The sequence below is a fragment of the Ceratotherium simum genome, chromosome 28 (genome assembly GCF_057802395.1).
Source record: "Ceratotherium simum simum isolate JZ-2026a chromosome 28, ASM5780239v1, whole genome shotgun sequence".
Lineage (NCBI taxonomy): Eukaryota > Metazoa > Chordata > Mammalia > Perissodactyla > Rhinocerotidae > Ceratotherium > Ceratotherium simum.
In genome coordinates this window covers 17,577,132-17,602,184 of record NC_141927.1, presented here as the reverse complement: position 1 = coordinate 17,602,184, position 25,053 = coordinate 17,577,132, and the positions used below count along the sequence as shown (strand labels likewise).

The following is a 25,053-nucleotide window of genomic DNA, read 5'->3' as shown; positions in this document are numbered from 1 at the left end:
GCCATACGCATAAAAGAGAGCCTCCTTCAAAGTGGCTCACTGTTTAGTGAGCAGAAAGAGATAAATAATAATTAAAATAAGAAGTTTAATTTAAATTAGGGGTTTCTCACACCTTGGTGAGGAATGAGACAGATGTTGGAGCCCTTGGCTAACCTTTATCAGATGTGTACGTGTGTTGTGTATTCCACATGGACATTTGCTGAGGTCATAGGGAACAGCAGTGATAGCTTCCAGGCTTGGTGCTGCGACCACCCTCTCTTGGATGCCACTCCCAGAGACTCCTGCCTCTTCCTTGGGAGGGCAAAGTCATTCAAACCTCTTTCCTTCTTAGCCTGTTACACACCCCCCGGTCCCATGAGGCTCTTCCTGTATGAAGGGCACCTCGGTTCACCCCTGTACTTGAAGACATGGAGAGTCATAAAAAGACCATTTCAGAGCCAGCCCTGATGGCGTAGTGGTTAAAGTTCAGTGCATTACACTTTAGTGGCCCGGGTTCGGTTCTGGTCACGTCAGTAGCTGTGCTGTGGCGGTGGCTCACCTAGAAGAACTAGAAGGACCTACAACTAGGATATACAACTATGTACTAGGGCTTTGGGGAGGGAAAAAAAAAAAGAGGAAGATTGGCAACAGATGTTAGCTCAGCAAATCCTTCCTAGCAAAAAATAAATAAAAAACAAAGAGACAATTCCAGTACCACTAGTTCTAGTTGGCAACTTTAAAGTGACCATTTATACCCCAGGGGAATTCCACATTTCAAAACTCTTGTCTCAGTTTTGCCCAAACAAGGTCATTTCCTAACCAACGAAAGCCTGAAAACACTCCAAAGTCCTGTTCAAACACCCTTTAAAATTACAACACTAAAAGCTAGAGATAAAGGATTTTCATTGCAAACCATTTTTCTCCCTTTTAAATATAAAACAACACTCACACAAGAACAAAGACCAATATCTTTATTGCACGCAAAAGTAAAAGTTGAAATTGTGTTTATTGTTAATCATTTCATGGAATCCAGTCAGATTTTACAAAATCTGGAGAATTTACTTCTGGAGTAAACTCTTAACTCTTCTCTTTCCTGTTGGATGGTTTGTGAATAACCCAGACCTACCAGTCTTCCTTCAATTCCCTCCATCTTTAGCACATTCTGCCACTCAGTGTGTCTTTAGCATGGAAGGAAAAACTCAGTCTTTCTTAGAAACTTCACTGTCCTATTTTTCTACTTAATTTACACAATATTTTGTAAATGGTCACTTCTGTGTAAATGTTAAGTCAGCTTAACTGAACCGAATCCAACCAGCAGATATCAGTTGTGATAATCACTGTCAAGTTTGAAATTTGTGTCATATAAGGATTTATATCATCCACTTCAGGGCTACTTCCTACTACCATAAATTTACAAGACTGAATTTTATGAAATACTTTATACCTAATAATGCTTCTTGAATTATTATTGCAGAAACAAACATGCATTGAAGCCCCAGCAACGCAGATTCCTTGCCCTCCAAGAAGGCTGTGCGATGAGCCACAACCAGACAACCACACGGCCAGCTTGGAGCCCTGCACTAATGTCAGGGTAACCAAGGTGGGAGACCAAAATGAAAAGGTACACTACTATTCACCCAGGTTCAGATAACCCATCTCTTTCTTGGAAATGTGAATATTACATAGGTGTCTTCCCTTCCACTTGACAGAACAAAACCCAAGCTTATTGGCTCTTCACCCCAAGCGAGGCTGGCAGCAGTAGGCTTTAATGACCATGCAGGTAAGGCACACAGAAGAAATTATTATCTCTGAGATACAGTGAGTTCCAGAGGAAGCGGTAGGATTAGAATGATCCCATGCACTGTGCTAGGATCTGGAGTCAGATATCTTCTGGGTTCTGTTTCACAATCAGAAGAAAACATCTTTTAATCACACTCTTTATTTCACAACAAACAATTGTGGAGATCTTCAGTTGTTATCGCCCATTATTAGCATTATTACTGAAGGCTCACAGCATGCCTCTGCAAGACGTTGCCCTCAGCAGCTCTGTATGCATTATCTCACTCTAGCCTTATGACAAGGACGCGAGGTAGAGTCCACTCTCCACATTTTTGCAGACGAGGACCCCAAGGCTCAGTATTTGAATTGAACCCACATTGCAAAACTTATGCTACAAACTGGGCTCTTCTGTGCCTCTAAAAAGCTTCTTCATGCTCGTGACTTCATTAAAGACTGTCCATCTTGGTGCTGTGTGTTCTCTAAAATCCAGTCTATGTACTCAGCAACTCTGGTGTAGACACCTGGTTGTTCCCTGCGGGCACAGCCTTCTCCCCAACTGGTGATGCCCACCAAGTGCCATGTTCCCTTGTGTTTACAAACTAAAGGACCACCTGAATCTCCCTGTGTCGCAGTGGGTGGAAAAATAAAATGATAGAAAGTTATGACAGACGTGCCTTTAAAATCCTATAGTCACACTACACACACCACACACACCATGCACATATAATTTCTTATGGCTCTTTAGGTATCTCGTGTCTAATTAGTTGTTGGATGTGGTGAAAACGATTTAATTCAATGGTGTATGGTTGCATTTTCTGTTGATTCCAACAAAAAAATTTTGACATCGTCATCTCAATGTCAAATAAACCTATCGCTCTTATATTTTAGTACAATTATTGTATGTACAATTGTCCCCTCTCAAATATAGCATGCCCCTGCACAGATTATGACATATGTGTATATATATATTCAGTTTGTTAAAGATTACTTAGAAAATTATCAGATCATTTGGCTCTAAATTATTTTAAAAACTATACTGAAATACACAATGGAGAATATATTTTGAAATTGGTTTTCTCAAGTAGCCCATTGTGTGTTTTTTCATAATTGAAGGCATTACCTTGCAGGCGTCTTTTCCTCCCTCTTTATGGCCAGCACAGATCATCTGATTGGTTATTTCATGATCTCTAAGTCTTTCCTGGCATTCTTCATTTGTTACCAAAGGAATATTTACCTTTTGTAGGGTATTTTGGATTTCACCTACGAGGTAACCAATATACAACTTCAGAAATAGGAAATACAATAAATATGGACATAAGACTAAAGTCTTAAAGCAAATCAGAATGACGAACTTTTCAATAAGGTAATTTCTCCGGATCAAAACAGTAACGGTGAGAAGGTAGAGATACAGACACAGAGAGAGACAGAGAGAGACAGAGAGAGAGAGAGACAGAGCGAGAGCACTCTGTATTGGCCTCTGATGCAGTGTTAGGATAACCCCAGCCCTCCAGAGCCGACCAGAGACTTTGCTTCCATATTCTCTACCATCCTCTCATCTCAATAGAAGTCTCTCAGAAAATCCCTCTTATTGCCTACAACCCAAAGGCTTGGAAGTTCTTACCTTTCAGCTTTTGTTTTATATATTCAAAATGATAATTTTAAAATATATGATTTGGGGGTAAAAAAAAAAACAAACCTCTGGCAACAGAGGAGTATTTTGTCCTTCGAATATATGCAAGTGAGTATTTTCCATGAAGAACAATTTATTTACAAATAGTTTAACTTCCACCGGTGCCCAGGCTCCCCTTGGATAGATGTTGGGAGCTTTTTTTGTTTGGTTAAAGGTTACTTTTAATTTCTTCCTGCCTCAAGGTACTAGACCAAAATTTGAAAATTTTGAATTAGTTGAATAAAGGAGTGCATCAGGAAAGATGGAGAGAGTGTGGCAAGCTCCCTCCTTTTGTAAAGAATAATGCAAATATTATTCCTTATTTTGTCTATCAGGAACATAATTTTGGAAAGAATGGTCTGTTTCCTAAAAATCTCAAGGGCAATTGAAATACCCCAAGTGTACATAAGGAGGGGTTCTTAACCTGGGGTCCATATAAATAATTCCCATTATTTCTATATAAATAACTCACATAGAAATAATTCACATTATTTCCTTGGATACGAAAAAAAAACCACATTTTTATTTTCACCAACCTCCGACTGAAGTCTAACACTTCCCTTAATTGTGAATGTAGGCACAAAACACAGGAGGGTTAGCAGTACCTGTGACTTTGCCATCAATATAAGTCATAGATATTTCCCTATCACATTACAGTTGTGGTAGATCACTGAAAATATCATTTGTGCTCACCAGAATTTCAACATTATGGTAGTCATGAGAACAACTTGCTATTTAATGCATTAATAAAAAGCATGTGTATTACTATATCACACCTTTTTAAAAGTATTTTGATAACTGTATTGCAATTTCTTTGGTTTCCTTTATAATTCTAGGCGTTTTATTTAAGCATGTAAAAGCATCATTAGAGAAGTGGTTCACAGGCTTTATCGGATTTTTAATAATTTTTTTTTCATGCAGGAAGGATACATGAAAAAAAATTATTAAAAGCCTGCCATAAAGAGAGATGGTATGGCTGCCTGCACCGCTGGTCGTTAATATCAAGGGAGAACAATGGCATTGAGAGATGGGAACACTATTAACACTGAGGACACGATGGGCTTCAGTGGGCTTGTTAGCCCTATACGGGACCAATCCTATATGTGAAGTCAAATGAATGATCTTTATTATAAAGTAAGATGCTTAAAAATTTACGTTATAAATTTTTCAAAGCCCAAGCAAAAGTACGTCTTATCAAGAATCACTGAATAAAATATGTGACAATGAATAGATTGGAAAGATCATGAGTTTGGATATAATTTTAGATAGAGGCCCATTAAACTGATCCTTTCCATGTACTTTAACCTATAAGACTTGCTGTAGGAACATTTAAAATGTCATGGTCTACCTTTTTCCTTTGTGAAGCCCCATCCGGTTACCCAACAGTGGGTGTAAATGGTATTTGTGTCATCTTTGAAAGGTAGGCAGATTGGTTTTTGGAATTCTGAAAGATAAGTTTTAAATTCGAGTTTGGTTAGATAAAGGTGTGGAACTTGACCTTAAAAATCCATGCTTTCCTTCTCCCGTCTTCTCTTTCTATACAATAGCACCAAGACGAATAACCCTTTTGCGTTCTACTCAACTTCTGAGGTCAATGATTCAAGAAAATTCCTCACCATCAGAGTCATTTTCACATGATATTTTTGGTGTTAAATTTTCTGGATTAAATTTTAAAACTCAGAGCCCAAATTTAGTGTCAAAGCATTTAGAAGCATTCTTATGTCTTATTCTGTCTGTGATACCCTTAATAGTAATAACAGAGTGTCTACACTGTTTCAGGCACCATTTTAAGTGCTTTAACTTATTAACCGACTTAATTATTATAAGAAACTAATGGGATAATTATCATGCCCATTTTACAGATGAGAAAATTAGAGGTGCAAAGAAGTGAAAGGAACATGCATGAGGTCACAGAATTATTAATGGACACGGCGGGCATTCAGCAACTGTTCAGCATTGTACTTCCAAAGGTGACACCTCTAACTCCACTGCTGCTGTCTTCCAAGATCTTCCTTCTGATCAGTCTCTTCCCTACTCAAGTTACACCTGGAAATTAATACGTGGCCCCAGTTGACCTCATATATTTTTAACACAGTCATGTGTCACTTAACAACGGGGATACGTTCTGAAAAATGCATCGTTAGGTGATTTCATCATTGTGTGAACATCATAGAGTGTATGTTCACAAACCTAGATGGTATAGCCTACTACACACTTAGGCTTTATGGTACTAATCTTATGGGACCACCATGGTATATGCAGTCCTTCATTGACTGAAATGTTGTTACACGGTGCATGACAGGATGCCAATGCCCAAAGCAATGGTAATTCTGCTTCTCTTGTCAAAAGAAGCCATGCTTTCCAGATGGCACAGACATTTCCTATGTCTATTCAATAATGTATAAGCACTTGTATTAACTAATTAACATTTCTTGCCCCTTAAGTAAAAGAGATTTTATGTCAAGTCACAGGTTTTATCTCCCCTGGCAATTTTCACCTTTACCCCCACTCCACCAACCAGAAACTAAAGACAATCTCTCCAGATTCTGCCCTTTCATTCAAATTGATGTGAAAATTAAACCAATACAATTCAGCTATAAAGCTTCTTCTTAAATATGCTACGTACCAGTATAATTCAGAGGAGCCTCAAGTTTTATTAAGGCAATGTCATGATTAACTTCTGAGATTTTATAATTTGGGTGAATAATAATCTCTTTTATTTGTGAGAAAGGCGTTTCTTTTGTTATCTCTGACAGATGTAAAATGCCACCATAAACTCGCCAAACACTTGACATGGAAAGCCTAGGAGGGCAAAATAAACATCTATTTGAAACCAGAAAGTCTGGCCTTTGATATTGGTCCTTTTTCCTTTCACTCTACCTTTCAAAAAAGAACTGGGAAGAAAATACTACATATGACATATTTTTTCTGACCTAATTTCTCCTTCTGGCAATTCGTCATCACCAACAGCAGCAGTACCGAATTTTTGAAGATTTAGTTAAAAACATTGAAAAATGTACATTTATATAATTATGTAATGTTTACTGTAAGTAAAAATACAAGAATGTTGCTGTCCCATTCTGAGAGAGACGGTGTTCGGGAGAGACTCTAGTAGTTTATCACGGGAAAACCTTGCTCACTTCACCAAGCCTGAAAGCAATTGCTTCCATGAAATTCAGAACTGTCAAGAAGTCAGACTGATTTTACACAAGCCCGTCTAATAGGGCAAATTACGGGGACTTCAGTGTTATTTAAAATACACCTATATCGGCCCCATGGCTTAGCGGTTAAGTGCGCGTGCTCCGCTACTGGCTGCCCGGGGTTCGGATCCCGGGCGCGCACCGACGCACCGCTTCTCCGGCCATGCTGAGGCCGCGTCCCACCTACAGCAACTAGAAGGATGTGCAGCTATGACATACAACTATCTGCTGGGGCTTTGGGGGGAAAATAAATAAATAAATAAATAAATAAAATCTTAAAAAAAAAAAAAGAGGGAATACATTTAAAAATAAAATAAAATAAAATACATCTATATTTTAGGAAGTATGAAAATTTAAATTAACTCTTTAAAATATGAATATATACAGAGTAAGTATAGAATTATGAGCTAACGCAAAGTCTTATTTTGTGTAAATATCTGGAAATTTTTATCATCATTAAGTGAATGGTGCTAGACAGATGTGCACAAACAAAACTCTAGGGGAAATAATGGAGATATCAGGTACAAAGTAGCTTTCTTTTAATTAAATTACAGTGTTTCTATGTATATCACTTCTTTTTTTTTTTTTTATAATTTTTATTTATTTTCCCCCAAAGCCCCAGTAGGTAGTTGTACATCATAGTTTCACATCCTTCTAGTTGCTTTATGTGGGACGCGGCCTCAGCATGGCCGGAGAAGCAGTGCGTCGGTGCGTGCCTGGGATCCGAACCCGGGCCGCCAGCAGCGGAGTGCGCGCACTTAACCGCTAAGCCATGGGGCTGGCCCTATATCACTTCTTATAAACGCACCACACTGAGCCTTCAAGAATGAAAATTCTTAACGTAAATTGGTGCAGCCACTATGGAAAACAGTATGGAGGTTCCTCAAAAAATTAAAAATAGGGGCCAGCCTGGTGGCATAGTGGTTGAGTTTGCGCACTCCGCTTCAGCAGCCCAGGGATCATGAGTTTGGATCCTGGGCGCAGACTTACACACCACTCATGAAGCCATGCTATGGCGGCGACCCACATATAAAATAGAGGAAGATTGGCACAGATGTTAGCTCAGTGAGAATCTTCCTCAAGCAAAAAGAGGAAGATTGGCAACAGATGTTAACTCAGGGCCAATCTTCCTCACCAAAAAAAAAAAAAAAAAATTAAAAATAGAACTACCATATTACCCAGCAATTCCACTTCTGGGTGTATATCTGGAGAAAACAAAATCACTATCTCAAAGAGATATCTGCACTCCCATGTTCATAGTAGCATTTTATACAATAGCCAAGATACGGAATCTTAGGTTGTTTCCATTGACAGATGATTGGAATAAAGAAGTTGTGGTATATGTGTACAATGGAATATTATTCAGCCATAAAAAAAAAGGAAATCCTGACATTTCTGACAACATGGATGCACTGTGAGGGCATTACACTAAGTGAAATAAGTCAGAGAAACACAAATACCGTATGATCTCACTTATATGTGGAATCTAAAAAACCAAACTCAGAGAAATAGAGAGCAGATTGGTGGTTGTCCCCTGGGGTGGAGGGGAGGCTGGGAAATAAGTGAAGATGGTCAAAGGGTACCAGCTTCCGGTTAAGATGAGTAAGTCCTGGGGATGTGATCTAAAGCATGGTGACTATAGTTAACAATACTGTATTGTATATATGAAAGTTGCTAAGAAAGTAGATCTTAAAAGTTCTCATCACACACACAAAAATCGTAACTATGTGAGGTGATGGATGTGTTAACTAACCGTATTGCAGTAATCATTTCATAATATATATGTATATCACATCATTACATTGTACACCTTAAACTTACACAATGTTATATGTCAGTTATAACTCAATAATGCTGGGGAAAAAAAGATGAAAATTCTTGGTTCCAAATTGGGGTGCATATAGTAAAAAGGGGACCTGCTATTTCCCTTCACAAAATCTTTCCTTCCAGACCAACAGCCTTCTCTTTAGCAATGCCACGTGCAGCACAGCCTCTAACCAGAGGCCCAGGCTGCCATGTGGCAGCTATGGAGGAACTTTGCTCTGCCCAATTGTGCCACAGCCTCTGTGATATTTCGAAAGCAGTACCCTCAATCCCGGAACACAATAACCCAGACCCTGCCCTTTTAGACAGGGAAAGAGGGGGAATTTTACAAAAACAAAAATACTTTTTGAAAGAGATCAAGCATCTTTTATTTTAGGGCTCTTAGTATCTCTTTTGCTTATTCATAGGCTTTGTCCATTTTTACATTTCTTATTTAATCATAGCTTATATTTTGTGAGTAATTTTTACGTTCCAGGTATAGTACTCAGCATTTTAGCCATGTCGCTTAATCCTTCCAATAACCTTACAAATTAGATACTATGATGATTCACATTTTACAGATAGGAAAATAAAGCTAAGCGAGATTAACAAATTGCCCAGGGTCATTCACACCTTTATTTTTTTTAATTGAGGTAACATTGGTTTACAATGTTATATAAATTTCAAGTGTACATCATTATATTTCAATTTCTGTGTAGATTATTCATCATGTTGACCATCCAAAGACTAATTACAATCCATCACCATACACATGTGCCTAATCATCCCTTTTGCCCTTCCCCTCCCATCTTCCCCTCTGGAAATCACCAATCTAATCTCTGTCTCTATATGTTTGTTTGTTGTTGTTATTTTCTATTTATGAGTGAGATCATATAACTTTCTCCATCTGACTTATTTCACTTAGCATAATACTCTCAAGGTCCATCCACCTTGTCACAAATGGCCAGATTTCATCCCTTTTTATGGCTGAGTAGTATTCCATTGTGTATATATACCACATCTTCTTTATACATTTGCCCCTTGATGGGTAGCTAGGTTGCTTCCAAGTCTTGGCTATTGTGAATAATGCCACAACGAACATAGAGGTGCCTGTATCTTTACGCATTGTGTTTTCACATTCTTCGGATAAATACCCAGCAGTGGAATAGCTGGATCATATGGTAGTTCTATTCTTAAGTTTTTGAGGACTCTCCATACTGTTTTCCATAGTGGCTGCCCTGGTTTGCACTCCCACTAGCAGTCATTCTTACTTTTAATAAGTGCAGAGTTTTGACTCAATCCCCGTTCTGTCTAACTACAAAGTCTAAGTGTTTTAAAACTTTAAAACCCTGCCATACATGCTGTTGGCCCAATAAAGTAGAAATATTTTTTGGTTATTCTTTCAAGCAGAAGTAATATCCCCGGGGGAACATCAGTCCTGCTAACACTCCACACTCTGTTCTGATGGTTCAGATCATTCAGTGCTCAGGCCCTAGTTCAACATTTTGAATACTGTCCCTGTTTTAAAATATCTTTTATTAAAAAAGAACAACCTGTCAATAAACTGACTTGATGATCAAGAAATTGATTATAGATTCTTCAAAACTAAAAGGCAAGATAAGACCCCGGATAAGACGCATCCAAAACTTACCCATCAAAGCAATGGGCAGCAGTTAGAACCCACTGGGACCCAATGATCGACCCTCCACACAAGTGGCTCTGAGTTGTCAGCTTCACCTGAAGGCTGACCTGCCAGGGCCACTCTCCCCAAGTAGAGTTGATTCCTCCAACAATGCGTGGGTTTGTTTTTGTTGTGCAGACTAAAAAGAGAGTGTCGAAATTAATGGTTGGACTTAGAGGTGAAACACAGTCCTCTTCATCCAAGGAAAACAAAGTATATAATTCCATTATCTAAGACTAGGCAAGCTATCAGAACAACACAGACATCCTTTTACAGGTTTCTGGAAAAATGAGGTTTACTCACCAGAGCTGTCCTCACTTTCACACAACCTCAGAGAATAACCAGAGCTCGCTCGTGTCCCATACGTAATCCTAGTTGGGGAGCCATCCATAGACAATCGTAACGAACACTTACACCTAGATAAAATCATCAGTATAAAGATTAAACCTTCACAGAGGGGGAAAGTTCATGAAATTGTCTTGCTGACTGTCTCTGAAAAATAAATTTTCACTAACTTCTCTCCTCTACAGTCTTCTGGGAGTAAAGAATATGTGAAGAACTGACAGCGAATCGTCTTTGTACATGTCTCCTGGCAGACATTCACTCCTTTAACGAAGGTCACATTCAATTCTTCCCCTTGGAAATCAACTCCTGGGTAAATTTTGGAATGGCAAGGCTCTGTGCCAGTTATAAACATAAAAAAATATAAAATGAAACAGAAATAAACCACATTCACATAAGTTTCTGGTACATTGATGATTATTTCATCACTATGACTTGTTAGAAAATCAAAAAATTTATATTTTATGTAATACTCTTCTCGAATCACATTACCAGGCAAAGTTTGTTTGCAAGTTAAAAGGCTATATCCAGATATGGTGTTTCTCCGAGGGGTAGGGGAACTCGGTGTCCCACTTTGGGAAGTTTTAAGGAAACAGATATTTCTATTAAAAAAAAAAGGAAGAGAGAGAAAGAGCTGCATTAGAGGCAAATACAAAAATACCATATATCAAAAAAAGCATCCTGCAAATTTTATTCTTCTGAGAAGTATATTAGATGCAGAAGTAAATCAGACTACAGGACTCTAAAAAATTACAGACATTAAATGTAAACCAAGTCACATCTCCCTCTGAAGAAAATTGGTAGCCATAGATAACCTGAAAAGAGCTGAATGGTTAAGTTCCAACTGAGGAAAAAAAAGAACAAATTCTGGGGATTTATGCTGCTGATGCTATTATGTAACTATATACCCTTCTCTTAGCTGCAGCTTTCTTATAAAGGAAAGGGTGGGTTATCTGAGGGTAAAGAGGTCGAACCAGAGCCTCGATCAGGAAAAACAGGGCTCTAGTTTCTGAAACAGAGGAATTAGAACCAACGAGCTTAAAGGATGTGCTGCCAGCGAGTGCTTCATACTTCAAGCTAACACAAAACATTAAGATCTGTAAGAAAGGTATCAGATGCTTCCTTTTCCATGGCTGTTGTTTCATTGATTCAATAGTAGGTTTAAGTAAGAGAAGGTAGGTAGAAAAGTCTGCAAATCTCTTAACTAATCTGTACCTGGCAGAAAAGTACCTACTTAAACTGCAGGTTCAAGCATTTTGAGGGGAATGAACAAACCTTTTTAAAAACTCAAACGATAAAACTAAAGTGATGACAAGGCAGCAGCAAATGTTACACATGCGTACTCGCCTTTGTGATTCTGTATTCCATGCATTTGTATAGAACGTAAAGAAGAGGCAGTTGGGATTATAGGTGCAAATGGTTTGACACACAAAAGCATCTGGAGTGATAACTCTGCCCACATCCACATCTGAAAAGGCGAGGTGCTGGAACATGTCCATGTGGCAACCTGTGAACTCACAGAGGGAAGTTGTTCCTCAGTAAATGACATAATTTATGGGTCATCCATGCCAACCTACAACTACATCCCCTCAAGGACATCCCTGACAAGTTGCTCAGCTTCTACTTAGACATTTATAGTGATAAGGAGCTTGCTATCTCATGACAAGACCCAATTCTTTTCTGGACCACTCTAGGTGTTAGGAATTTTTTTCTTTTATTCTTCATGGTAGCACTTACCTAGATCTGCCTTACGAAACCATACAGATTAGTCTAATGCCTTTCCCAACGATAGCTCTTCAAAAAGAACAATAAGATAATCATCCTGACTCTTCAGATTAAATGTCTTTAACTTGTTCCTTTAAACATTTTTATTTTTCCATTGCTTCTAGACATCTTACCATGCTGGTTATCATCTTTTGAAATGTTCCAGGTGACCATTGCTTCACTCAAAATGTGGAACATAGAACTGAACACATTTCAGTCATGGTCTGACCAGTCCAGATGACAAAAGGACAGGGGCCACCTTGTTCTGAAGACTATTTTCTTTCTTTCTTTCTTTCTTTCTTTCTTTCTTTCTTTCTTTCTTTCTTTCTTTCTTTCTTTCTTTCTTTCTTTCTTTCTTTCTTTCCTTCTTTCTTTCCTTCTTTCTTTCTTCCTTCCTTCCTTCCTTCCTTCCTTCCTTCCTTCCTTCCTTCCTTCCTTCCTTCCTTCCTTCCTTCCTTCCTTCCTTCCTTCCTTCCTTCCTTCTTTCTTTCTTTCTTTCTTTCTTTTTGCTGAGGAAGATTGGCCCTGAGCTAACATCTGTGCCCATCTTCCTCTATTTTATATGTGGGATGCTGCCACAGCATGGCTTGATGAGTGGTGCACAGGTCCGTGCCCAGGATCTGAAACTGCAAACCCTGGGCCGTTGAAGGAGAGCAAGCAAACTGAACTACTACGCCACCGGGCTGGCCCCCCATTTTCTTTTTTAAAGCTAGTTTGTTTGTTTTGTTTTGTTTATCAAAAGCACTACAGGATGTTAGTAGGAATGGCAGAAACTCTGAAAATCCTTTCCTCTGCAAAAGTAATGAGAGCACTGGCAAAATGGTCAAAATGAACATTTTTAGAACTCTAGAAATTAACTAAAGGTTTATTACAGTCCAGGAAGTGTTAATTCAAGAAAAACAGCTGAATCTCAGTAAGAACAGTGAGTTTTGTGGGGTTTTAACTTGGCCTATTCCCATCTCCCTCTCCCAGCTCCACGTAAGCCCTGAAAACAGCCCCATAACGGTGCTGAAAACCTCTAGCAGCCACTGGAGGGGGCAGAATGGGGTTGGAGCTACTCTAAGCCCCATACCAGTGACTTGTCTTTATTTGACCTGTCTGGAAGTTCTCAGGAAAATCCCACTCACAAGAATTGAGTTTATTTGACATGACTCAGAGCTTCCTCAGTGTTACTGGCCTTTTCCTTGGAAATATTTGTCAAAGAAAAAAAAAAAATTGTGGCATTTATGTAACATTGTGGCTGCCTAAGGCAGCAATTACAGATGAGGAAACAGGAAACCAATAAAAATCTTAAAACGAAAACCAGGAGAAAGAGATGTCCATGGTGGGGGAAGGGGGAGGGTGTAAATCTGTGAATTCCTGGGCTCTAGAAGGTCATGTGCATGTATAGGGCTGTGTGCGTGACCAGGGCTGTGTACGTGGCCATGAAAGATCTAAGAAAGCCCTAAAATCTCACTGCTGGCTGATGCTGAGCTCTGTGAGCTCTGCATCAGCAGAAAGTGAAGGTCAAGGCAAAGTTGCTGAATGCTTGCCTAAGCATTGAAGGCATGCCCCAACACTCACAGAAAGCCCCTTATCAAAGGCTGGGAGACTTACTGGTTATAGGCATTAAGAAAATTTCTGTCCAATCACTAACTAACTGTCACCAACTAGGTGCCTGAGAAACTCAAAGGTGGGTTTGGAAGCAATTAACTGTTTTTCCAAGTTGTTTCTTTTCCTTTTGTATGTTAAGGAGATGTAACCACCAGCCATCCTGAAGCTGACCAAGCCTCACCACGAGAGCTATGCCCATGACCTTTCCCTTATTCTTAATGCAAAGATCTCTCCAGGAGGAGCTTAGGCCTCATTATGTGGAAGCATGTTCTCCAACTGAGCCTGTGCAAGCGCATACCTGCATCTCCCTTTTGAATATTCATTCCCCAACTGAAATAAAAGTTCCTGCTTCCCTTTGTTCGAGGACACCATAACTTTGCAAATGATTCCTCATGGCCTCCTATTTGCTGCAAATACACTTTACTTTGTGAGATAACTTCCACTGGTGTATATAGGCTTATTTAACTCACCAGGAGGCGAGCCTACTTGGTTCAGTAACATAACTGCTAAGAAAACCAAGCAGAGACACCAGTGGCCACATACAGCATAGAATACACATTTTACAGAATTAGCTCAGGAAAGCCACCAAACAAACTGCAAACAACAACAAAAAACAGTAATAAGAGCAAAGTCTGGGGAAGAAGTGAATCTGATTTCCAGAGTTGCCACGTACTATTATCTAAAAGGTCTAATTTTTTCTTACAAAAAATTATAAGCCATATCAAAGAAACAAGATAGTATGGCCCTTACACAGAAAAAAAGGTAGTCAATATAAACTGTTGCTGAGGAAGTACTAATGTTGGCTTTACTAGACAAAGACTGTAAGTCGACTATTTTAAATATGTTCAAAGAACTAAAGGAAACCATGCCTAAAGAACTAAAGAAAAGTATGAAAACAATGTCTTACCAAACACAGAATATGAATAAAGAGATAGAAATTATGTTTAAAAAACCAAATATGAATATTAAAAATTAAATAATCAGTAAATTTGAACCAGTAAATCTGGTACGCACCATGGAAGGGGTGTGCTGGGAGAAAGAGGAAACAAATAGGAAAATAGATTCATTGTTGCCAACTTCCCTATCATCCATGGAGAGGTCCTAGCCCAGCACCCAATACAGGGCTTGACACAGAGTCAGCTCTCGATACTGTGTAGAATGCGCTATTGGTGATTTGGTTTCAATAATATCTTATCATTAACATGGTGATACACTAAATAAGGTGGAATGTCATGGCAATTCTCTGGATAATTCAACTGAAATTACCTATAAGTCTGAAACTACAGGATTTTATTGATTCGTTGTGGTAGAGTCACTTCACTAGATGATGGACACAACCAAGAAATGACCTTATAGTTTTCTCTACAATGTCACTGTACTAGTTTCCTATTGCTATTATAATTATCACACACTGAGTGGCTTGAAACAACATACATTTATTATCTCTCAGTTCTGGAGATCAGAAGTCCAAAATGGGTCTTACTGGGCTAAAATCAAGATGTTGCCTGGGCTTTTTCCTTCGGGAAGTTCTATAGGAGAACCTGTTTCCTCGTCTTTTCCAGTTTCTACAAGCCACCTGCATTTCTTTGTTCATGGACATTTTCTCCATCTTCAAAGCAGTGTAACATCTTCAGATCTCTCTCTCTCTCTCTCTCTCTGACTCTGACCTTTCTGTCTTCCTTTTTCTGTTATAAGGACCCTTGCGACTATATTGGGCCCGTCCACATAATCCAGAATAATCTCCCATCTCAAAATCTTTAACTTAGTCACATCTACAAAGCCCCTTTTGCTGTGTAAGGTAACGTGCTCACAGGTTTCAGAAATTAGGATGTGAACAGCTTTGGGGGACTCTTATTCTGCCTATTACAATCACATAGTGAAATAATAGCCATGTAATTACCAATTTCTGAGCGAGCACAGGGCTTCAGTGAGAATCCAGATGCCACGTTAGCCAGCACCTTTATAGTGGCGGGTGTTCCTCCTGGACTCCGCTTTAATAGGCAGCTGTTCCTGAATGTGAAAAAAAGAGGTTACTTTGCTTTCTAAACTGCAAGGTGCATGCAGCCATCCATTTTGCTTTGAAATGATCCACGGTCAATGGAAAATAAACAAAGCAATCAGAACAATGACTTTGACAATGAGTGGGTTAGGGGTTTGTATATTAATCAAATAGACATCTTTCCCCCCTGCAGAGGGAAGGTTAGGGTGAGAACGGGGTGGGGGACATTATTTTACTAAACCCTCATTCTACAAGCACAGCCTATCTGTGGTCCAAATGGAAACCATTCTCTTCCAGAAAAACGATACCAAAATTGAGTAAGTAAATAAGGAGGGTTGTTAGGTCTAAAAGTCCTGTTTGGTTTTCAATTTGAAAAAAAAAAAAAAAAAAAAGAGGTTATGAAGAATACAATTAAATCCTAAAACTACCATCAGAGAGAACAAACATTATAAATTTTACTCACTGGTACTCTGCACTGGAAAATGCTTGTGTGGCGTATGTGAAAAATTGGCAGTGAATGCTATTCGTGCAGCGTTTTTGGCATTCTTCAACACTATTAGCCTTAGATAGGTTAAAATTGTCACCTCTCATATCAATTCCTTTGTAAATGTCTCGGTGGCAAGCTGTACCAATAAAACACATGGGACAAATTCAGTCAGTTTCCCTTCTAGAAGTACATCATCAGTTTGAGCAGGGCAGTTTTGAAGGGTAATATTCTGTTTTTGGCAATTTCCCTGTTAATTAGGGGATTTAGATTTTTTATTACATTACTAAATTATCAAACTCTGCTTGAAATAAACACATTCCAATATGTCTTAGGGACTAACATGGAAAAGGGGTTACTGTGCTTTCAAAACTTCATCAATACAGGTAATATTTCACACTGAAATTATCAACGAGCAATGGAAGATAAACAAGGCAATAATAACGAGGACCCTGATGACGTGTGCGGAGGTTTGCATTATTAAACAAACGGAGGTGTCTTCGACCTCTTGCGTGGAGTGAAGGAGCTTCTCATCTCTTTGCTTGTTTCTCGACTTTCAACTACTCCTGTCTGATTGTGACTTGCATCTGTAAGCCCCGTCATTGACATCTATGTGTCAAATCATTATCATAAAATGTGGAGAGTTCTTGTAGATGCATGATGAAGCCATTTCCATTCTTGCTTTAGAATTCTGTTAAATTCCACCTAAGCATCCTTTCAATTGAAATTTGTCTTATATACAAAAAATATAGGTAATTCTTTCAACAGACAATGAACCAAATTAATGAGTTAGGCTCTTTGTCTTAAAGACTCAAATTTGTTAGTTAGACCCTTGGCTAAGGATACCAGCAATATAAACCATAATCTATTGTATGTAATTTTCCACTCCTAAGAGGTATGGTTGAAGGAGTCATAAAACTAGATTTAATGGTGAGAATTACAGAAAATATGCAAACTAGTAGGAAAACAATGTATTGAGGTGGGCAGGGCAGTAGATTATTCATGGTGGTTCATGCTCACAGGAATTTGCTGATTATAGAAATGGAATCTCTTTCCCATTCTGCTGCACATGAGAAAAAGAAACAGGCTAAGAGTTGGGCTGGGATACTTACAAACTAAAACGTTTCTTTATGGTTAGTTGAAAGCTATAAACCTACCCCTAAATGTTTTAAACCAAAATCGGTCCTGAGTTAAGAGACTTTACATGCCTGGAAGCAATAGTTCACTTTAATTTCACTTTAATGTAAGATATTTGGGGAGAGCTAGAAGAGAACATTAAATCAAGCTCTGTGAGTAGACTAAGTTTTGGGGGAAAAAATAACTAGGTGTAATGAGAAAGGCACAATATTATTTTTTCTTTAAATTTTACTATGATGCCACAATTGAAATTAATGCTTAATTGAATGATTTACACTAAATTTTATTAAGATATAAATTTGATCTTATAAAATAGAAAATGTACTCCTTCCTAGGTAAATTACATATTGGCTAAGCCATGTCCCCCTGTTTATCACCAAGGACTGGTTACTATACAAACTGCAGGCACGAAGTGTGTGTATGTATTGAGGGAGTGGTGTTAATGGGACAGGAAAGGATGAAAAATTTTAAAAACATCTGAAATTTGATCCTACAAAATTAACTGTATATAGTAAGGGTAGAATAACAATGATGTATAGTGATAACATGGTTATTTTAAGGTTCTGCCAACCCATCAATTGAGAGAATCTTTTCCGTACTTTTTACTCTCAGATCAGTCACATTAGAGAAATAGTTCATTTGCCTTAAATTTATTAGAATAGGGTTGGAAATTGTTTCTCAAGACGTTAATAGCAGTAAGTGTCAGGATTAAAGTTTCCTGGCCTCCTAATCCTCATATATTTTTAAGTATTATTCTTCGCAAGATTTACAAAGCCCAGTCCTTCAGTATGGGAGTTTAACAGGATTTCTTAACCTCTGCACTCCTGACATATGGGACTAGAAAATCTTTGTTGTGGGGGCTTCCCTGTGCCTTGTGGAACATTTAGTGGCATCTCTGACCTCTATCCACTCGATGCCAGTAGCATCCCCCCAAGTTGTGACAACCAAAAATGTCTCAGGCATTGACAAGTGCCCCCTGGTGGAAGGACAAAATCACCCCTGTTTGAGAACCACTGGTGTACAAATCACCTTCAAGTGAAACAGAAAGAGAGAACTCTCTGTGTTCTCTTTAAGATTCTTATCTGGAATCAAGGGGAGACTATTGTTTAGACGGGTATTCACTTTCTGCAAATCTTACCTGTAGTGCTACCCTCGTAAATAATAAAGGCTCCTTAAGTGAGTGTTGATTGATAAAAACAAGAGGATATGTCCAGAATATTGCCCCATCTCTGTTCTTTCTGAGGGCTCCCTTCCAAAAGTCCATGACAGTACAGAGTTTGAGCAGAAGCTTTTCTAAGGTAGACTCCTCATTCATTCAACTTTAGCTAAGAAATCCACATCTTACCGTTTATTTTATGTCCACATTGCTTCAAGGAATGTCCAGAAATTGCATTTTTCCGTGACATTTTTGGCAGCGTTCCCGTAACACTGTCTTTCATGAAGCAACCAAACCTGTTTTTAAAAGTAGCTTCACTTAGGAAGTGAAATAATAAACACACATTGAGGAAACATCTAGCATTTTTTATGCACTAATAAATATAGGCGGGAATAAGGAAAATAATACAGCTTCCCTGACATTTGCCGGAAAGAACATTCTTAGAGGCTATTCCATAATATCTAACGGTCTTTCAGTATTGTTTTCCTATACATTCACATTTTTAAGTACAGGAAGTCAATCATATTAAAGAGTTAGTGATTTTTCCTGTGTTCCTAAACTTTTGGGGAAATTATGTTCCTACTTGGTGATTGTTTTCATAAATACTTTCACTTACTTATGAAATTAAATCAGTCATGAGAGTTGGATCTATATATGGTGTCCATCTCGTTCACTAACTCCTTCTAGTCCACACCTAATGGAAGACTTCTTTCTGTCTTTCATGTCAACCTCAATGGTAATTTCATTATTCACAAGGATTCTAGAACCTAACTCACCTTTTTCCTTAAAAAGTTGACATCTCTCACATACAATCTGGGTTTTCTGTACAAGTTTACCATGTAGAATCAAGGGATGGTTATCTAATTCCTAGTTTTCAAATTCAAATAGAGTGAAGATAAAAGAAAAGAATTGTGGATATAGAAATGGAACAATGAAGAAACATTCATTCTGGATATTGATCAAAATTAAAGAAAATGAAACTATGGCTGTATTTAGGCAACTCTATGACCTACTAAGATTTTTCATTGCCAATTATTTTTCCAATGCTCTTCCTTTTCCAAATTACCAGTTAATAGTCTATATTCACAAGTGCACACACACGTGCACACACATCACGCATATCATAGGTGCTCAAATTGGCTAACTGTAGGCACCATTCAGACCTGCCCTCTCTCAGCATCATAAGCTCTGGATCTTACTCAATTATATTCTCAACAAAATGCTTGCCTTCTATTATATTTTCTTTGGACTGTGCTACCCACAAATGTGATCATGATTCAGACATCAACTATGCTTCCTTGTTCAGGTGAAATATTCACCTGTTTTTAGACCTTTTCTTGAGACAATCTCTTAACCCAATGATTTTCAAGCATTTTCCTTGAGGCCTTGGATAGAAAATGACTATCTTCTACTACTTTAAGTGAATGCAGAAATTTTTTAAATGCAGATTTCCAATCCCAAGAGTCTTTCATTCAGTAGGTCTGGGCTTTCACCTAAGAATCTGCTTATGTAAGATCTACTCCAGGTGATTCTGATGAAGCTGGTCCTTTAACCCCATTTGAGAAACATAACCCTGTGATATGCTACACTTTTTTGCACACAACTGATTCCATTTTGAAAAATGACTAGCTTCTCCAATAATAAAATATCAACTTTTACCTTTTGCTTGCATCATTGGTTGAATTTGCAGGAAGAAAACTGAACAGCAAACACCTAGGATGGAACGTGCACATCATCTGACAGTGTTGGGCACTCGGGGTGAAAATAGCAGTTACATCCCCACCTTTGAAGAAGGTGTTTTCATATAGTTGAGTCAGGCATCCTATGATGTCATCATTGAAAAAAAAGACATTGATTTGGGAGGAATGCAAATAATAATTTACATTATCAGAAAAGTATCTGTGTTCTGAACCTTTTTACTTCCTCCATGGAATACCCAAAGATCTTTATGACAAGACCTTAATTATACAGGCAGAATGAAACATATTAAGGTGACTATTTGAACAATGTATGATGCTCAAGTCATTTTATGGGTACTTCTATATAAAAAAAAAACTTGGTTGATTTTTATTAAATCATACAATAATTTGCACACAAATTATCCCCAAGAAAATGAAATCCTAGGGCCGGCCCTGTGGCTTAGTGGTTAAGTCCTCACGCTCCCCTGCTGACGGCCCAGGTTCAGATCCCAGGCATGCACTGACGCACCACTTCTCCAACCATGCTGAGGCCGCGTCCCACATGCAGAAACTAGAAGGATGTGCAACTATGACATACAACTATCTACTGGGGCTTTGGGGAAATAAAAAAAAAAGGAGGAGGATTGGCAATAGATGTTAGCTCAGAGCCGGTCTTCCTCAGCAAAAAAAAAAAAAAAAAAAAAGAGGAGGATTAGCGTGGATGTTAGCTCAGGGCTGATCTTCCTCACGAAAAAAACAAAAAAACAACAAAAAAAGAAAATGCAATCCTAGCTTGGTTTCTCCCTGTTGCCTAACATGCAATGAAAATATCATGCCTTAAAAATAATGATGTGTGATCTATTTTTCAAAACACTTTCATAACAAACATCCCCACCAGATTCTCACAACAGCTCTGTAAGGGAATCTGGAGACAGTCTTTATTATATATATCTGACTTTTTTTTTTAGGAAAGAAGTTAGGTAACTCAGTCTCATGGCAGTACACACTTGCCCAAGATCCACATGGCTGGTGAATGTCCTGGAACATAAACCCAGCTCTTCTGACTCCCCGTCTTGTTCCGTTTTCTAGTGTGCAATGTTGTTCCTCATCTCAGTTGAATTCAAGCAAACTAACAGTTATTGGTATTTATTACTTTAGGAATGAGTGCAGAGAAACAAGTATTTGCTCAATTTCTACAAGCTCATTTTTCAGACAGCTTAAGCAAAGGCATGCATACACCAAATTGAAGATACATTCTGAACTACATATTTGCTATCTGGAATTGTTCATAGCTCTAAAGTACCCAGCATCCTACATATTATTAGAGTGTTAAGTGTTACCTTTACTGTTATACTGAATTTGAGTTAACCTTGAGAGACTCACTTCAAAGTCTGCTTAATAAGCTTTTCCAACTCAGATAACACATTCGCTTTACTCGGTCAACTGTCCGTTAATCACAGGATATTGCAATGGCAACCTCATCCATGCCCTAGGGCAGTAGTCACACTCCAATTTTAATAATACCTATTTTTGTATTGCCTTTCAGAGAATGGGCAGCTTGGATACGTGTATTTCATTAAGCCCTGATGATTAAAACTTCCTCTGAACTGTTCCACCCCTCTGGGGATTTTGGCCCTGAGCCCTCTTATGATGACCCAGCCCAGCAAGATTGCTTGTCCTTCTCTCAAAGGTGTGGCTAAGATGACTAACCCTTGGGTAAGGTTTATATTTGGAAAGAGCAGAGACCTCTTCAGGTGGAAGCTTCTGGGAATACAAGTTGCCAGGTACACAGGCCTACATTTCATAAACACACAACATACTGAGTACCTGGTCCGGTGACAAGGCTAGCTGCAAAGTGGCTTGTGTTTTAGACAACCGGTGTTTTTGGCTGATTCGTGATTATCAAGCAGCCATCCTCCCCCACCTCAATTCACAGACATGGGTACAAACAATGGCTGGGGCTAGCCTGGGAGTTCCCATTCTGCAACTGAGCCTTGATGAACTGCCATGTGATTCAGCCGAGGAGAGGCGTAACTAGAAATACAGCAACTTTGGAGCAGACTGGAAAGAAAGTTCTAATAGGTGTTCTTGCTTAACCTCATAAGCTGGTACTAATGATGATGATGATGGTGATGATGATAGGCTTGTTTGTATTGTATTCTAGAGTATATGGAAAACACTGTGACATAAGTTATCTCATAACATAAAATATGCTATATCATGTCACACAAGTCCTTATGTCCATGGACCTTGGCAAGTTATTCAGTCTTGTTAAAAAGATCATATAATCAATAAAGAGAAGAAAAGGAATCTAATTTTTAAAAATTGGGCGAAGAATATGAAAAGGTAATTTGCAAAAGAAATAGAAGCAACTGATAAGTATATGAAAAATGCTAAGAATCATAAACACAGGCAAGTTAAAATTTAAAATTATCTAAGTTACCAGTGTCGATGTACTGATTTTCATTGCAAATAACAAAAAAAAACCTAGTTCAAAGTGACTTGAATACAAATGAAATGTATTGGTTCAAAGCCAAAGAGCCGGGGGTGGATCTGGCTTCAGAAATAACTGGACACAGTGCTCAGCGGATCCCATCAAGACACAATTTTCCTTCATACATTTGCTCTATTCCATGGGGTTGCCTTTCTCTCAAGCTCCACATAGTGGAAAGACAGTGCCAGAAGCTCAGGTCTCAGCATTCTGTCATAGTTCGAGTTCAATTGAAAAAAAACAATAAAAGAGTCTTATTTCTAGAAGTGTAAGCAAAAGTCTTATTGCAAGGCTTTGGCTCTGATGAGGTCAATGCAGCCAGCAAGATGTGTGCCTTACTTACTGGTTCAAGCCTGCCTGGGTCACAACCACATGGACCAAAACTGGGAGGCAGCTGTTTCTCAGAAATAAATTAGGATACTGTTTCCAGAAAGGTGAATATACGCCAGGCTACAAAATAATAAGTGACTATTGAGTTGGCCTAGGTGGGGTAAATGATCACTCTCATCTACTAGTGGAAAAAGTCAACTTGGAAATTACCTTTTTGGAAGATAATTTCATGTTGTATGTCATAAAACCTTCAAAAATATTCACACCTTTATATCTAGTATTTTTATTTCCAAAATTTTATTCCACAGAAATAATTCAATATGTGTGTAAGAATGTGCATGCAAAAATACCATGAATAGGGAAGAATACTAAGCTCCAAAAAATATGATATATATTTATTTGCATGAAAAGGTAGCTTTAAATGGGAAACATGTTATAAAAAAAGTATCTATAATTAATAATATCTTTGTTACTTGTGTACATAGATATGTGTAGAAAAATATCTGAAAGACTAAACAAAAGATTTTTAACAATGGCCATTTCTGTATTATAGGACTACAGAAAATATGTAGTTTCTCATTTTCTGCTTATTTGCACCTCTAATTTTCCTAGTGTGATCATGAAATTTTTTTTTGGCCAAAAGAATAAAATTGAAGTAGCCATGGTCCACAGCATCTCTGGCTTCTACTTCTCAGCATTCAATGGATTTGTAAATGGTAATGATTCTGGCTCAGAAGAGCAATTAGGAATGAGACGACAGATGGAGGGGAGTTGTGGTTTAGGGAAAAAAAAAAAAGGCTTCTTCCTGAAGAAATTGTATCTCTTTACCAATGTAACCCTTACCCAAGAGGTGTTTCTCTTAGCCATACATCTGAGAGGTAAGTAAACAATCATTGTGATGTGGCCATCTTAAGTCAACATGTACTCGGAAGCCACCCATAACGGTGACACGGAGAAAACTCCACTCTGCAATGATTAACGAAAAAGAGTGTCCAGAATCCTCCTTATTCTCTGAAAATTTGATGGAATGGATAGACAGAGAAATACGATCAAAACCTGTTGTTGAAACTAGAACTATTCAAATGGATGACTTCCAAATTAAATTGAAACCAGGTATTTTTATTTCTGAAATGGTTCCCAGTGGCCTAAAAGAGTAAAAATATATGCTTTGTACCTATTGCTACACTTGGGTTAGACCCAGACGATATAAAATGCCTAGCACTCTTTTGAATATTCAGATAAAGCTGATATTTTTTTTAATGTTGATAATAAAAATGGAGCGCCGATTGTTTCAGGATCTGCTTTGTACAGAGCCATTTCCAAACAGAAGTTTCTGGTAACACATGCCTGAAGACATTCTCATTTCTGGGGTCTTCCCCCTGGTGTGTCTAGGGCGATGCATCTGAGAAGTGGTTGTTGCCTCCAAACATTAAAAGGATGTGTATCCTGCCTCCTTCCCAAGGCTGTATGTTCAATAGCTTTCTCCACGGGTGGCATGCCTTGCTTAACTCTCTTCCACACACCCTTAACTTTATGTTTTGTAGATAATCCACTCACCACAGGAAACTGTAGCAAACAAGCAAATGAAATAAGCTGCTTGCCTGAAGGAAATCATCCTAAAAGAGAAAGCACTGCATGCATAACTCTGCTGGTTATAGATCATATTTAGCATGAACTTTAATTTAAGATGATAGAGATTTTCTTGTAAATGTCTGAATTGCAAATCTAAGCACACAATTACCAATTCAAAGAACAAGGGTTTTCTGTACATTTTGTGCCCAGGGGCTTGGCACCAGCTATAAATTGAGACCTCTAGACTGTTACTATGTTTGTTGTTCATTAGCCACCTGTATTGTCAGTAATTGGTTGAGAGGGATTAAACAGCTGTAAAACCTCTAGATTTGAGCAAAAAAAAATTATCGTAAATAATGGCAGTGACATCGGTCCAGAATCCCTAAGTAAAAAAA

The 25,053-nt window shown here is 38.3% G+C and overlaps 1 protein-coding gene across 1 annotated transcript; it reads right to left on the bottom strand.

The window, feature by feature from the left end:
* Positions 1 to 2,187: 2,187 nt before the first annotated feature.
* Positions 2,188 to 24,701, bottom strand: KLKB1 (kallikrein B1). The gene is made up of 14 exons (XM_014786282.2): positions 24,644 to 24,701; positions 20,246 to 20,408; positions 18,776 to 18,882; positions 16,273 to 16,432; positions 15,711 to 15,820; positions 11,801 to 11,960; positions 10,946 to 11,055; positions 10,627 to 10,789; positions 10,415 to 10,527; positions 10,082 to 10,250; positions 6,054 to 6,229; positions 4,776 to 4,871; positions 2,879 to 3,018; positions 2,188 to 2,379 (listed from the first exon to the last, which is right to left on the bottom strand). Exons 1-14 carry the CDS (start codon positions 24,699 to 24,701, stop codon positions 2,188 to 2,190), a joined length of 1,917 nt encoding a protein of 638 aa, XP_014641768.2.
* Between the last annotated feature and the right edge of the window lie 352 nt (positions 24,702 to 25,053).

Coding starts and splice junctions, on each gene's coding strand:
- KLKB1 (XM_014786282.2), bottom strand. CDS start 24,701: ATGATTTCCTTCAGGCAAGCAGCTTATTTCATTTGCTTGTTTGCTACA. Junction 20,409..24,643: donor GTTTGCTACAGTTTCCTGTG/GTGAGTGGATTA, acceptor ATGACATCATAG/GATGCCTGACTCAACTATAT. Junction 11,056..11,800: donor TGGAATACAGAATCACAAAG/GCGAGTACGCAT, acceptor TTTTTTTAATAG/AAATATCTGTTTCCTTAAAA.